Source organism: Nyctereutes procyonoides, unplaced genomic scaffold, assembly GCF_905146905.1.
Source record: "Nyctereutes procyonoides isolate TBG_1078 unplaced genomic scaffold, NYPRO_anot_genome, whole genome shotgun sequence".
Classification (NCBI taxonomy): Eukaryota; Metazoa; Chordata; class Mammalia; order Carnivora; family Canidae; genus Nyctereutes; species Nyctereutes procyonoides.
In genome coordinates, this window is record NW_026575133.1 from 6195413 (window position 1) to 6208715 (window position 13303).

A 13303-nucleotide genomic window follows, 5' to 3' on the forward strand; every position below is an offset into this window, starting at 1 on the left:
AGAGAGAGCAAGAAATGTAGAGTCTACATTTAGATAACTATGATTTATCCTTTCTAAGTTCATTAATACAAAATATGGTCAAATTGTCCAGTCAGATGGAGCTATAGTCTCCATCTCAAAGGTAGATGGGACACTGGGGGGTGGGGTGGGGAGAGTTGTCTCCTTGGATATAGGAAAAATAAACTAAAGAAATTTTCCACTGATCTTGTTCTGCACATCTTAAAGCTCATTTAGTCTGACTTAATGCTTATAGGTATTCCAGACAGCTAGTCTCCTAGGTATTCCAGTTTTCATTTGGTAACATTTGTAGCTGAATAATAATGTTTATCTTCCTGCCTGGCTGTCCCATCTTTCTAAATTTATCCTAACATTCTAATTTTTCTACAAAAATAGCCTCTACTTTTTTATTATACAAAAGAGTTTTATAAAATAAAGGTACCGTAAGCATTATACACAACCATTTGCCTCATTCCAAATTGTCTTCGGGTGTTTTTTTTATTTTTTAAAATATTTTATTTTATTTATTCATGAGAGACAGAGAGAGGCAGAGACACAGGCAAAGGGAGAAGCAGGCTCCATGCACCGGGAGCCCGACGTGGGACTCGACCCCGGGTCTCCAGGATCGCGCCCTGGGCCAAAGGCAGGCGCCAAACCACTGCGCCACCCAGGGATCCCCTGTTCAAGATATTTTAACTTCACTCTCTTCATCTGAATCTAGTTTCCCTCATCTAGATGCAAAGGATGCTGCCACCTGGTTTCTCTCATTGCAGTACATTATCTAAACTAGAGAAACCTTTTCTCATGGTCCAACAGTTTTTCATGACCCAAACTGAGCCAATATTTCAAAGTATGAATATGCAAAAATTGTATGAGAATAGATGCTACTGAAAGTCTTTTGCAGTCTGAATGGATAGTGTCAGATAATGAGGATCTGGGAACATACCTAGACTTGCAAACTGTCTCTTGCAAAAAATTCCTTTCTAAAACTATTTTTACAATATGTGGTGTTTTCCCTGGAACAAATCTTTAGTAAGAGTAGATCTAGGGGCACCTGAGTAGCTCAGTCAGTTAAGTGGCTGCCTCTGGCTCAGGTCACGATCTCAGTGTCCTGGGATCTAGCCAGTGATGGGCTCCCTGCTCTAGGGAAACTTGCTTCTCCCTCTCCCTGCAGCCACCTCCGCCCCCCGCCCCGCTTTATTCTCTCCCTCTGTCAAATAAATGAGTAAAATCGGAAAGAAAAGAAAGAAAGAAAGAAAGAAAGAAATAAAGAAAGAAAGAAAGAAAGAAAGAAAGAGAAAGAAAGAGAGAAAGAAAGAAAGAGAGAGAGAGAGAAAGATCTGTAGTGTCAACATCTTTGGTGCCTACTGTATGCACGGTCGTTATTGTCACCAACCGCAGGCCCACCAGAGGGCGCTCGTTCCCCGTCTATCCAGTCTTCAATCAGCGACTCTGAAAATCCAAATTAAACTTGACTTTCACACACAGGAAGTCTTTCACATTTAATCCACAAATATTTACCAAGAATTTACTGTGCCGCCAGGCGCAGGGCTAGGTGCACAAGATACAGGGAAGCGTTAGGCATGATTCCTAATACGGCTTAGAGTACAGCAAAGACTGGAAAGTAAACAATCTGCTACAATAAAGTGAGGTGAGTGAAGAGTTTCTAGGTCTGGGGAGTTTGTTGTTTAAATACTGGCTCTGAGTCTTAGAAACTAGTAATAATTCTTTATGAAATCCCCTTCCGTTCAGTATACTGGGAGTGATCTCCACCCTCCAGGCATTTTGTAATTCAGAGCCAGAGACCTCCTTGAGTGGCTCTGTTGGCTCCACATTCAAGTTCCTTCCTACCCTCCCTTCCCCTGTTTTCTTTCAAGGCTTCCTGCAGTTCTTTTACAGTGCACTTCTGCTCCAGGTCAACTCAGACGGCCCCAAGGCCACGGGATTATCCACGACTGGCAGCTATCGCGGGCTCCGCCCCTTCTTGTTCTGGTTTGAAACCCGCGGCCTTTCCTGCTCGTCTTTCCTTGACTTCCTGTTCTGATTCTCGCGACAGTTGCGAGACTTCGCGTGAAGTTCACCCCCTGTCCTTCTTGAGTTTTGGACACGAGGTGACTGTATCGGTGTTCGCACACCTTGTGGGAGCCTCCCGGCCAGTAGTGGTGTGCATGCTGCTAGGGAACCCCTAAGTGAAAGGGCTTGTCCGAGTTCAGGTCCGGAGAGGGAGTCCTGGACCGCATCCAGGAGTTTGACGCTCCGGGCCTCCAGTACGCATGCGGAGTCGCCCGCCCTGGACTTAGGGGTTGGTCAGGAGGCCCGCGTCCAAGCCGCTAGGCTGGGGGCCAGGTCCTTCTGGGCCGAGACTGCTAAGTACCGTCACCTCCCCAGCTGCAAAGCTCAGTTTCCACCCCCTGCAAACTGAACCGCAGCGCGGCTTCTGTAAGCCGCTTGGGGCAGGCTAGGGCGGGGCCTGGCAGACCCCCGGAAAGGCGGGCGGGCGGGCCTCCAGGAACGCTCTCCTCCCCGCCCCCAGCCCAAAGTGCCACGGTGGCGCTGGTGGCGGCCGCGAGACCGAATGCAAATGTAACCTGTAATCCCGACCCGGAGCGAGGTCCGCTGGGGAGGCGCCCCGCCCACCTCTCCCTGCGGCTGCTAGTCGGCTGGGACCTCTATAATCACCGCTGTCCGCCGGCTGAAGCACCTGCCGGATGTGGGGAGGGTGGAGGAGGCCAGTTGTGGGGTGGCAGATGTAAGCGCCAAGTCTCTGGTCAGCGCCTTGGTAGGGAAGCTGGATGGACAAGAAGCCTTCGATAGCCCCAGGAAGCCGGCCCTGGGCTGCGGGGAGACTGCGTTGGTTGGCGCTGCCCTCCAGGAGCGCCGACTTGGCACCAGAGCTCCTACCTCCTCCCCATTCTGCAGCCGTTCTAGCAGACCCCAGGGGCTGTGAAGTCCGATGGGACAAGCCCCAGACCTTCACTCAGCCCTTCGAGCTTCCCAGCCACCCCCAGATCCCGTACTCCCAACGCCCACCCCAGCCTGTCCCGAGTTTTCTCCGAGCTTCGGTGTCCGGTTACGGCTCCCCACTTCTCACTGTGACTTTGGCCCAGCTAGGGAAGTGGCCCAGAAGGGTCCCGTGCGGCTGCATAAAATTGGCAGCTTTAGACCTGGAGGGAGGGGGTTGTGTTCGACGTCGAGAGGCGGGGAGAGGGGGCGGAGGAGTTGTTCTCCGACTGCAAGTCCGTGGGTTCTCTCAGAGATCCTCAAGCCGGAGCAGAGGTGGCTGGCAGGCCCAGCCGGTGGCTGGCCTCTGCTTTCTTTCCACAAACTGCTTTTTCGGACTGGAGCTAGGCTGCTCTGAAGGGCTTAGTCCTGGACACCAGGTGAGTGGGCTCTGTGCCCCAGGGCATTACTCTTTCCCTGTTCCCACCCTTGGTAACAATTTTTCAGTTCTGGCACCATCCATTCCCATCCACCTCTAGGGCAGGAAGCTTCAGAGCTGGGTGGTAAGTGGTGCTGCTGTTGGGGTGTGTCTGTGTGCGTGCGCGCGCGTGCGCTGGTGCTTGAGCTTTGTTACCCTTTCTTCTCATTTCTCCCCAACCCCAGAAACACAGCCCAATCAATAACTGGATGACTCCTAGAAAGTCGCCAGGCCTGTTGTGGAGGATCGACTTGACTCCAACGAAGCAGGGGAGGGTGGGCAGTGCTCGGGTCAAACTTTGGTACAAGGAACAGTGAGGTTTTCTCTGACCTGACCTGGCTTCCCTCCCTGGCAGGGTGCCACGAACGCGCTGATGCCCGGAGTGCTCGCAGGGCTTCCAGCTAACCATGCCACCGCCACCCGCTGCTGCCCTGGCTCTGCCCTCGCTACTGCTGCTGCTGCTGCTGCTACGGACGCCGCCCCCGACAGGCGCGCGGCCGTCCGCAGGCCCCGATTACCTGCGGCGCGGCTGGCTGCGGCTGCTGGCGGAGGGCGAGGGCTGCGCTCCCTGCCGGCCAGAAGACTGCGCCGCGCCGCGGGGCTGCCTGGCCGGCCGGGTGCGCGACGCGTGCGGCTGCTGTTGGGAATGCGCCAACCTCGAGGGCCAGCTCTGCGACCTGGACCCCAGCGCCCACTTCTATGGGCGCTGCGGCGAGCAGCTTGAGTGCCGGTTGGACGCAGGCGGCGACCTGAGCCGCGGAGAGGTTCCGGAGCCTCTGTGTGCCTGCCGCTCGCAGCGCCCGCTTTGCGGATCCGACGGCCGCACCTACGCGCAGATCTGCCGCCTGCAGGAGGCGGCCCGTGCTCGGCCGGACGCCAACCTCACTGTGGCGCACCCGGGGCCCTGCGAATCGGGTACGCGCGGCCCTGGGGCCCTACCCCCGGCACTTGGGGCACTCGAGTCATTGCTCCCCGACCTCCGACTGAACTGGTTTCTGGCCAGCGGAGCGGAAAAGACGAGGCCTCGAGTCCAGTGTAAGAGCCGGCTCTCGAAGCTGGTTGGCAGAGCCCGCCGCCTGAAGGTGCGGTCCGAGTTCTGTCCCTAAGCTGTGTGCCCTGGAGAAAGCTCCAGACGTGGCGGGCACAGAGCCAATGGCTGGTCCCAAAACTGAGAGTGAAGAGACTCCCAGACTTTGCCCAGATCGCTGGAGCCCAGGCAGGGAGACTTGGGTTCCAGAAAGATACAATATGGTTTCTCTTGGGCAGATTCCAATTCGATTCGTAGTGGAGCGAGCTGTTAGCCCAGTCTGCCCACCTCCCTTCTCTTCTTTCGGTGCCTCTGGATTCCTGAAGGAGGGGGCGCTTCCAGCTCCTCCCTCCCGTCCCAGGGGGGCTGAGGGCCATTCAAGCCTCAGGTTTCCTTTGGCAGCATTACTTCACTTTCACTTCCTGAGCCCCTTTGAGGGAGCTGAGCTGGCCTGGCTGGGGCTGCCAGGAAAACAAACACCAGCGGGGTCCCAAGATTTTACCCCAGAACTTCAGGCTCTCGCTGCCTGGATCTGGTTTCAGGTTCTCTGCCTTTCTCACGTGGGAACCCCCCTCCTCCACCCCCATCCCCTGTCTAAGAGTGTGTGTGGAGGAAGGGTTGCTCTCTGGGTCTTTGGCAACTGGACCTGGTTAGGAAGGAGGGAGGGAAGGGGGAGGTGTTGGTAACAAAGTAGAGCAGGATGGAGGCCTCAAGGGTGGAATGAGGACAAGGGAGCAATTGGGGATAGAGTGTGGCTGCCAACCTGGGATGTGGATCTGTGTGCTTGTTTGTGCATCCTGTCTGCATGTACCTCTCCATTTCTGAGTTTGTGCGTTGTGTGTACCTGTACCTACATTTCTATGTACCGGTGTGTATCTGTCATGCCATGTTTATGGATGTGTATTTACCTCAGTGTTTATTGTCTTTCCCCACAAACATATCCATGATGGTTCATACACATACGGGCGGGCTTCTTGCTGGATCAGGTGTGCCATGCTGTTCTCAGGCCTCCCACCTCCATCCCTAGAGCCTCAGATCCTGTTGCACCCATATGACATTTGGAACGTGACGGGGCAGGACGTGATCTTTGGCTGTGAGGTGTTTGCATACCCCATGGCATCCATCGAGTGGAGGAAGGACGGCTTGGACATTCAGCTACCAGGGGATGATCCCCACATCTCAGTGCAGGTAGGATAGGGAGCAGAGGCCTCCTTGGGCAGCCCAGGATCCCCCTAGAAGGACCCTGCTGACTCCTCCTCTGGCTCTAGTTCAGGGGTGGACCCCAGAGGTTTGAGGTGACAGGCTGGCTACAGATCCAGGCTGTGCGTTCCAGCGATGAGGGTATCTACCGCTGCCTGGCCCGCAATGCTCTGGGCCAGGTGGAGGCCCCAGCTAGCCTGACAGTGCTCACACCAGGTAAGGGGGAGCCCTGGGCTCTGGGGGCTGGGGGCCTAGGGGTGGATTCAGGCTCTTGAATGTGTATCCCTGTGTGTATGTGTATGTGGGTGAAAAGGCAGGTATGGCTTTCTCATAGCCTGGGGGTACTGACAGCCCCTCTTTTCTCTCCCCTTTGCCCACATGTGTTTGCAGACCAGCTGAACTCCACAGGCATCCCCCAGCTGCCATCCCTGCATCTGGTTCCTGAGGAGGTTGAGAGTGAAGAGGGAGAAGATTATTACTAGGTCTGGATCCCTGGCCTATGGGGATGGGGGAATGGGGGATAGTATTAATCCCTGCTCTTGAAAAGACCTAAAAGGGGGAGCAGGGCTCTTTCATTGCTTTCATGCCCTTAATAGGGGAGACCTGGTGGTGGTTAAGTAGGGAGACAAAAGTTGGAGGAGAGTAAGGAAAGAGGTAAAGGAGAGGGGAGGTGGGAAGCCGAAGGGCCCATGGAGGAGGTGCCCTGGCCAGGACAATCTCCAGTGTGGACCAACCAGGCAGAAGACAGCAGCTGCCTGCTAATCCCCAGGGTGGGAGTATTATGGGGTGCAGAGCAGACACAAAGAGGCAGCCAGGATCCTCCTCTTCTTTCTGACAGCCCTCCCTCTAGCCCTGCTCAGCCAGTCTTCCTAACTACCCTTTACCACAGCTCCTGCTGTTGTTTTTCTAGTCCTAGTCCCTAACCTTTGCCTAGCCTTGGTTTACCCTTCCTCAAAACTCATCTAGAAATTCTCCCCCTCACCTAAGTTCCAATTGCACTTACTAACCGCAGTCCTCTTTGCTATTGGGCATCTGTTGTCTGGAAAAGCATAACGGAGCATGATTTAGTCCAGGCATTTGGTCATGCCTAACTTCTCCTGTCATTCTGGAAACTCTGTGAGGCCAGCACCATATACCACTCTGTATTGGACAATGCCTAGCACAAGACTAGGCACAGTAGGCACACAATAAAGATTTATGAACAAACTGAGGCACACAGATGCACAGGTGGTTCATGCAGGTGTGCACACGAAGACCGCATTTCCCTGGGAGGCTTCCCATGGTATAGTAGGACACTGGCTTCCAGAAGCTGTAGGTCCTGCTCTCTAAGCACATGCCTGCCAGATGTACAGAGAGGAAGCTTGAGCTGGGGCCTACCCTGCCCTCTAGGGAGGAAGTTTGAAGCCATCTGGTTGGAGGGAGGGTATTCTTCGAGTCTGCACTCCATTTGGGCTGGACTAGTTAGATTGCCTGCCTCTCTGTTCAACCCACTCTGGTCCCTGCCCCAGGCAGAGTAGGGAACCAGGTCTATGTGGGTAGAACCCCAGTGTAAAAGCACATACTGGATGAACGAGAGGAGACTCTGGGCCATGAGCATGGGCTGCACCCTAGGATTCCCCCTTGGAATCCACCCATTTCCCTGCTGCAACCAAGCAAAGTCAGGTAAGCCTGTTTCCTCAGCTGCCAACTGTGACCTAGCTGGCTGGGGGTCCGTCCAGGAGCCGGTTTTTCATTCCCCACATCTCTCTCCATGCTGGCCATACCTAGCCTGGGTGAGGCTCAGTGTTTATTGACTGATTGAAGCAGAAAATGAAAACTTAAGTTCAGGAGGCCAAGATCTAGTGTATGGTTGGCGACAGTCTCCTACGCGCCGGGGCCACGCCCAGAGCCTGGCGCCACCACAGGAGAGATTGCAGTTGGCTCGGTGTCTGAGCTTGTCCTCTGGGGCCCAAGGCAGGGAGCCCGGGCTCTCGGGAGGGGCGTGGTCCGGAATCCTCACCCGAGGGCTTGGCAGTCCCTCCCGCAGAACCGCAGGGCTCCTCCAGAGGCTGAGCCAGAGGACAGCTCTTTAGTCCTGTCTGGAGCCAGGAGGCCCCAGGAACTGCGCTCGACGGCTCGAGCAGGTTGGATACTTGGGGCGAATTCCAAGACCACCGCGGAAGCAGGAGTAGGGTTGTGAACCCTGTGCCAAGTATAGGGGGGCTCGTGCTGTCCCGCAGAAGGAGGTCGGCTCCACGCGGAAGGAGGGGACGCGGTCTGGGCTCTGTGGCAGCCTGGGATTGCGACCCTGGCTAAGGGCTTCGCCCAGCTGTGCTCGAAGGCGCCCCCTGGCGGGTCCGTCGATAACACGTGCCCACCTGAGGAGCGGAGACGCAACCCTACCCAAGGGGATCACAAGCACCCCCGGGAGTCCGTACTCCTTGATCACTTTTGCAGACTTTGTAGAGAATTGAAATGCAGCCTCTCTGTAGCCTCAGTTTCCCCCTCCCGGCCCTGCTGATTCAGGCCGCAGAGCCTGGAATAGAAGGAATCCCTGCTGCTCCACCCCCGCCCCCTCCCCGTCTCTGCTCCGCGGACGGGCTTTAATAACGTCGCTGGAAAGTGACACGCGATTTATTATTAAAGTAATGCAGGGACGGGAAAGGTTTAATAAACGCGCTGCGATGCCGAGGATTATTCACCGCAAATAAATGAGTGCGCGGGCATGTTTTAATAAATAATTTCCCGCTGCTCCCGGGGGAAGAGAGGGGAAGAGTGGGGGGGGGGGATGCTGAGCCGCTGCCAGAACTCTCGGCCTCGCCTCCCTCACGGGTTTTCCAGCCTTGCCTGCGTTTTTCGTTCGCGGTTGCTCACACCCGAAGTGTGAGAGGTTCCAAGAGAGCTGACTCTGAGTGTCCCACCCTACTTCTCCCATCTCTGGGATTTTAAGTGGTTTGCTTAAGATGAGAGAATGCACTTCGACTCCGAACCCGAGATCCCGAGTCAACACTGTACCGGTGCAGGAGGGGTTAACCGGGACCAGCTCCTCCCTAGCCGAGGGTTCTAGGTTCCAGGGTCTGGCCGTTCTCTCCGCTTTTGGCTGACCCCCCGGCTGGGCGTCCAGGGCGGGATGTCGGGAGTACACCGAGGTTGGGGGGCTGTGTGTACAGGTGTGTAGGCGCCACGTGTGTACAAATGACCCTGACTCCCTCGTGCGCCGTAGTGAGGAATCTGCTTATTACTAGGAAGGCTCCTAGTAAAGGTCCTTGAGCTGCGCTGTTCTGAACGATGGAGTCCGGGTGAAGCCCAACTTTTGGCTCACTGGTGAATGAGGGTGGATTTGAGGACTGAGCCGAACTGCCCCCCCCAAGGGGAGTCCACCCCTCCAACAGAAGCCTGGAGGCCCGAAGGGATGAGCCCGACTTCGGAGAAGCTCGAGATTGCAGTCTTTGGGGACCAAGGGCACGCCCACCGTCCTGCTGCGTATGGGAGTGAGGGCGAAAGCCTGGGGTACACCGGCTCCGCGTTTTCCACCTCGGCCGAAAGGGACGACAGCTCTGGCGACATCTCTGGCAACACTTGGGAGTACGGGAAGTGGCAAAAGAGTGCCATCTGGTGGATATTTCTGGTTGTAGCAGCCAGGCCCGGGCCAGGGGGCCTTAAGACAGTTAAATAGGAAAAATTTGAGTAAAAAGATGCTTCCGTTTGTATTCATTTATGTATGTGAATGTGCACGTGTGTGTAATATATACGTGGCATCTCTGTGTGATATATATGTAATATCAGTATGTTCCTAGTTATGTGTGTACTTGCATGCATTATATATGAGGTGTATATATACATGTATATACTATATTATAACATGTGTTATACATGTGGGTTATCTAAAAGCACATGTGTGTGTGGATAGCCACATGGATACATGTATACATGTGTGTCCATAAGCACTGTATATATGGATGTATTCTTATAAGTGTATATAGCTGTATGTGTACATTTATTTGCAAGTGTGTGTTCCATTATGTGCTGTTAGCTCAACAAATATTTGTCCTGTGCCAACATTGTTATAGGAACTGGAAATGCATCACAGGAAAACACATTGTCCCTGACCTTACAGAGCTTATGTTCTCTTGTAAAATGTGCATGAGAATGTATGTATACTTAGATTAATTATGTATGTGCATATTTACATGATTATGTGCACATATGTGTGTAACTCTCCACACATGTGAGGCACAGACAGGCCTAAATACTCTTCTGGTGGACTTGGAGACTCTTTGAGCTCTTTTTTTGCTCAAAAGTTCAGGTCTTGTCACTTAGGACTCTAACTGTGCAGGCAGCTTAGGGCAGAGGGAAAGAGGCTGGAGACATAGGCCCATTCCCTCCTGGGATGTGTTTTGGTCACCTCTCCAGCCCTCCAAATGACTAGGTTCTTTCTCATTGGGTGAACAGCTATGGAAATCCACTCAGGGAAATGAGATGTTAATGAAGATCAACTCTTACCTGTCAATGCAAAGCACCTTGGGAAGGAAGGATGATGGTTGGAATGTGTGGGTGTGCGGTCTGGGAAGCTGGGGGTTGGAATGAGTTTTCTGAGGGCAGTGGTGGGTGCATTTAGAGACTAGGAAGGATCTGGTCTTGAAGGTAGTGGTGGGAGCTCTGGGAGTCAGTTGCAGATAATAGAGGGTGGTTTGAGGACTCTGGGAGGGTTGGTCTGGTAGAGAGAGATGGGGCTGTGGGGGGGCAAGGAGGGTGGTAATGAGATCAGCATCAGAGACAGAGTTGAGGGGGTGGAGCGATAGAGGCTCTGGTGGCAATCTTAGGGCAGAATCTGGAAGCTAGCTCAGTTGGAGCTATCCCTGTCTTTCTTCCCACCCTCCCTTCTCCAGGCTGGGGCCCCTATGTTCCTTCGTCCTCTCTCTGCTCAAGATGGATCCCAGATGTGCTGGTGGCAAAGAAGAGTGTAGGCTCCAGAGCTTGGCCTGGCTTAGGTGACTCACAGGTAGGCAAGGTGAGGCCCCGCTCCCAACACCACTGTACCATGAAGCCTCATCCCAGCCAGCTGGGCCACTGCCCACCCAGTTGCCATTACCGGCTTTCAGTTTGGGCTCAGCACCAGGGGTTCAAATGAGAGTGAGGCCTGGACCTGGAAAGGGTCATCATAGACGCCCCCTCCCCACATACACCCACACATTTCCAGGACTGAATTAGGAAAGGTGCTTTTGAATGATTTCTTCCTTCCTTCCCTCCTTTGCTAGATGTTTTCCAGATGTAGTCAAGGCCAGGAGTCTTCAGGTACATCCTCACCCTTGGTCTGGGGCAGCACCTCATGCCTGACTACTTCACCCCAAAACCAGGGTTTCTGTCCCTTTGTTGCCTCTCTTCACTTTGTTTAGCCTCTCTTTTATTTCCAGGACTGAAGTCTTAGATGCTGGGGCTGTGTCTCCCCTGGTCGGAGGCATGGCAGAGGGGCTGAAGACATGGGCTGACTCCTGGCCATGTGAGTGACTGAAGGCTCTCTGAACAGGGAGAAGAGTTATGAAAACCAATTTGGGTGACAAATGTTTCTCCGCGATCAAATCTCACCTTCTCCCCTTGGTGGGCAGCATCTTGGGAGGCAACCCGGACTTGAGGGTCTGGAGTTCCCTGGGAGAAAAGACAGAGTCTTTGTGAGAAGTGACAGGTTCTCCCAGGATGAAAGTGCGGATCTAGGGACAAATATTCCTACCTCCCCCCACCAACCCCCATCCCAGATCACTGAAGCAGGGCTGGTGAGGCCACACAGGCCTCCTGGATTCAGCTGGCCTTTCAGGGACCCAGGTTCTAACTCTGGCTTCCCATTTCCCCCTGCCCTCCCCCACAGTGTGAACCTGTGGAAGAAGGGTTTAAGTTCTGAGGTTAGTAGTGTGGGGAGGGCTCTCACTGGCAGTGGTCTCTGAAGGGCAATGAAGGGTCTTTGGGAGCAGAACTAGGGCTCGGAGGTCAAGGATAGCCTGGCAGGGGCACATAAGGTTTTGTAGCACAGGTCTGAATGTCAGTTTTACCACTTTTTAAGTGCATATCCTGGGTAGTTTTCTTAGCTTCCCTTCTGTGCCCTCCTCTGAAAGGTAATATAAAACTTCCTCTGTAGAGGTTGTGATGACAGTAGAGGTCTTATAAGTATTGTTTCTGGAACATAATAGGTGTTCAATAAATGATCAATTTTACTACTATAATTTCTGGGCAGAGGAGCTGCATGCAGATGGGGTTTGGGTACCTAGTACAGAGCTTCCTGCTGAAGTATATGTTGGAGGATGGAGTGATCGCAGTCTGGGGGCCTGCCTGGAGAAGGCCTTAGGAATTGGGCCTTTGGAGGAAGGAAAGGGCTAAGGTGGGTGGGGATGCATAGGAACTGGGCTCCCAGAGAACTTGGCAGCCTTCACCCTCACTCTCAGCCCTCCTCAAGGAGCCCCCATCACAGCCCAGGGCTTTAGCTCTGCACTTGCAGGGAGGGGCATCTCCAAACTCACCTCCATCCATCTCTTTTATCTGGGCTGCTGAAGGCTAGAGCTCTAGGGGACCTCTGATGGGGAACAGATACAGACCAGGCGGAAGCAGCCGGAACTGTGCAGAGCTGGAGCTGAGGACCAGGCCAGGGGGTCAGTGAAGACAGATAAAGCTCAGAGCAGCTGGGGACTCAGGGGACCATGGGGAAGGGCGGGGGGGGGGGGCTTCAGAGGCTCTGTCCTGGGAGGAGGCAAGTGCCGGAAGCTTCTGATGGGGACCAGTGTCCATCAAGGATTTCAAACATCCAGGCAAGGCCTTTCATTACTCTTTGGGAGGAGGAAAGGAGTAGAGCTTCCTCCCCTAGGTACAGCTGGAGGAAGGCCAGGGTGCCTTCCAGGGATGAGTGTTAGTCTCAGGGTGAAGCTAAACCCGGGAACCGGGTGGCCTCAAGTCCCAAAGGCAGGGCTTCTGGGGGCTGCCTTACCTTGAAGGTGGAGATGGGGAAAGGGTTGGTAAGCTATTCTGTGATTTTAGTTCCTGTTTTAATTAACTTTGAAGGGCTTGGGGCCTCCCTGAACACCAGGGAGAGGAACAGAGCAGACGTTTATTTTCCTCTTTTCCCCTTTAAAGACAATTTTATTAAATCACTTTGTTTTCATTCTGGCTTGAACATGGGGCATTTAAATGGAAAAGTAATTATTTCACCTCGTTTGCTTATGGAGAGAAGAGAGTCAGGAAAGGGAGGGATGCCAATGAGAGGAAGAGGCTGGCAGCTCTGGGCCAGCACGTGTGCGCTCACACACGCATGCATGCACACACACACACAAACACAGATACACAATCATGCTTACCTTCACACCAACAGCAATGTCTATACATATCCCCCACACTGGCACACATTGTGTACCCAGAGAAAGACATGCCTTATCCACACCCTCCCAAATATAGACACCTCAGCACTTGCAAACACACATCTACATTCTTCCAAAGACACACTCCTTCCCCACAGCCATGCTTACAGGCAAAAGCTCCCTATCTCAGGCAAACATTCACAATACATTGTGCTCACTGTATAGGCACTCTTGCTGATCCTTGCAGACACCCCTTCCAAGCGTTGTGGTTTTGGGTGTGCATGAACATACACACACACAAACCCACCATATTCGAGTCCTTCTGAGCCTATTGAGTTACATCAT

General features: G+C 53.7%; 1 protein-coding gene across 1 annotated transcript; it reads left to right on the top strand.

The window, feature by feature from the left end:
• The first annotated feature begins 2807 nt into the window (after positions 1 to 2807).
• Positions 2808 to 6852, top strand: KAZALD1 (Kazal type serine peptidase inhibitor domain 1). Its single transcript, XM_055345833.1, has 5 exons — positions 2808 to 3377; positions 3771 to 4330; positions 5470 to 5630; positions 5711 to 5858; positions 6033 to 6852. Exons 2-5 carry the CDS (start codon positions 3823 to 3825, stop codon positions 6122 to 6124), a joined length of 909 nt encoding a protein of 302 aa, XP_055201808.1. The 5' UTR covers positions 2808 to 3377; positions 3771 to 3822; the 3' UTR covers positions 6125 to 6852.
• Positions 6853 to 13303: the final 6451 nt, after the last annotated feature.

What these genes read in the sequence shown, in the direction of transcription:
- KAZALD1 (XM_055345833.1), top strand. Translation starts at nt 3,823, where the DNA reads ATGCCACCGCCACCCGCTGCTGCCCTGGCTCTGCCCTCGCTACTGCTG. An exon ending in CCCGGGGCCCTGCGAATCGG is followed by an intron (nt 4,331 to 5,469) that starts GTACGCGCGGCC and finishes CTCCATCCCTAG; the next exon opens with AGCCTCAGATCCTGTTGCAC. An exon ending in CCTGACAGTGCTCACACCAG is followed by an intron (nt 5,859 to 6,032) that starts GTAAGGGGGAGC and finishes ATGTGTTTGCAG; the next exon opens with ACCAGCTGAACTCCACAGGC.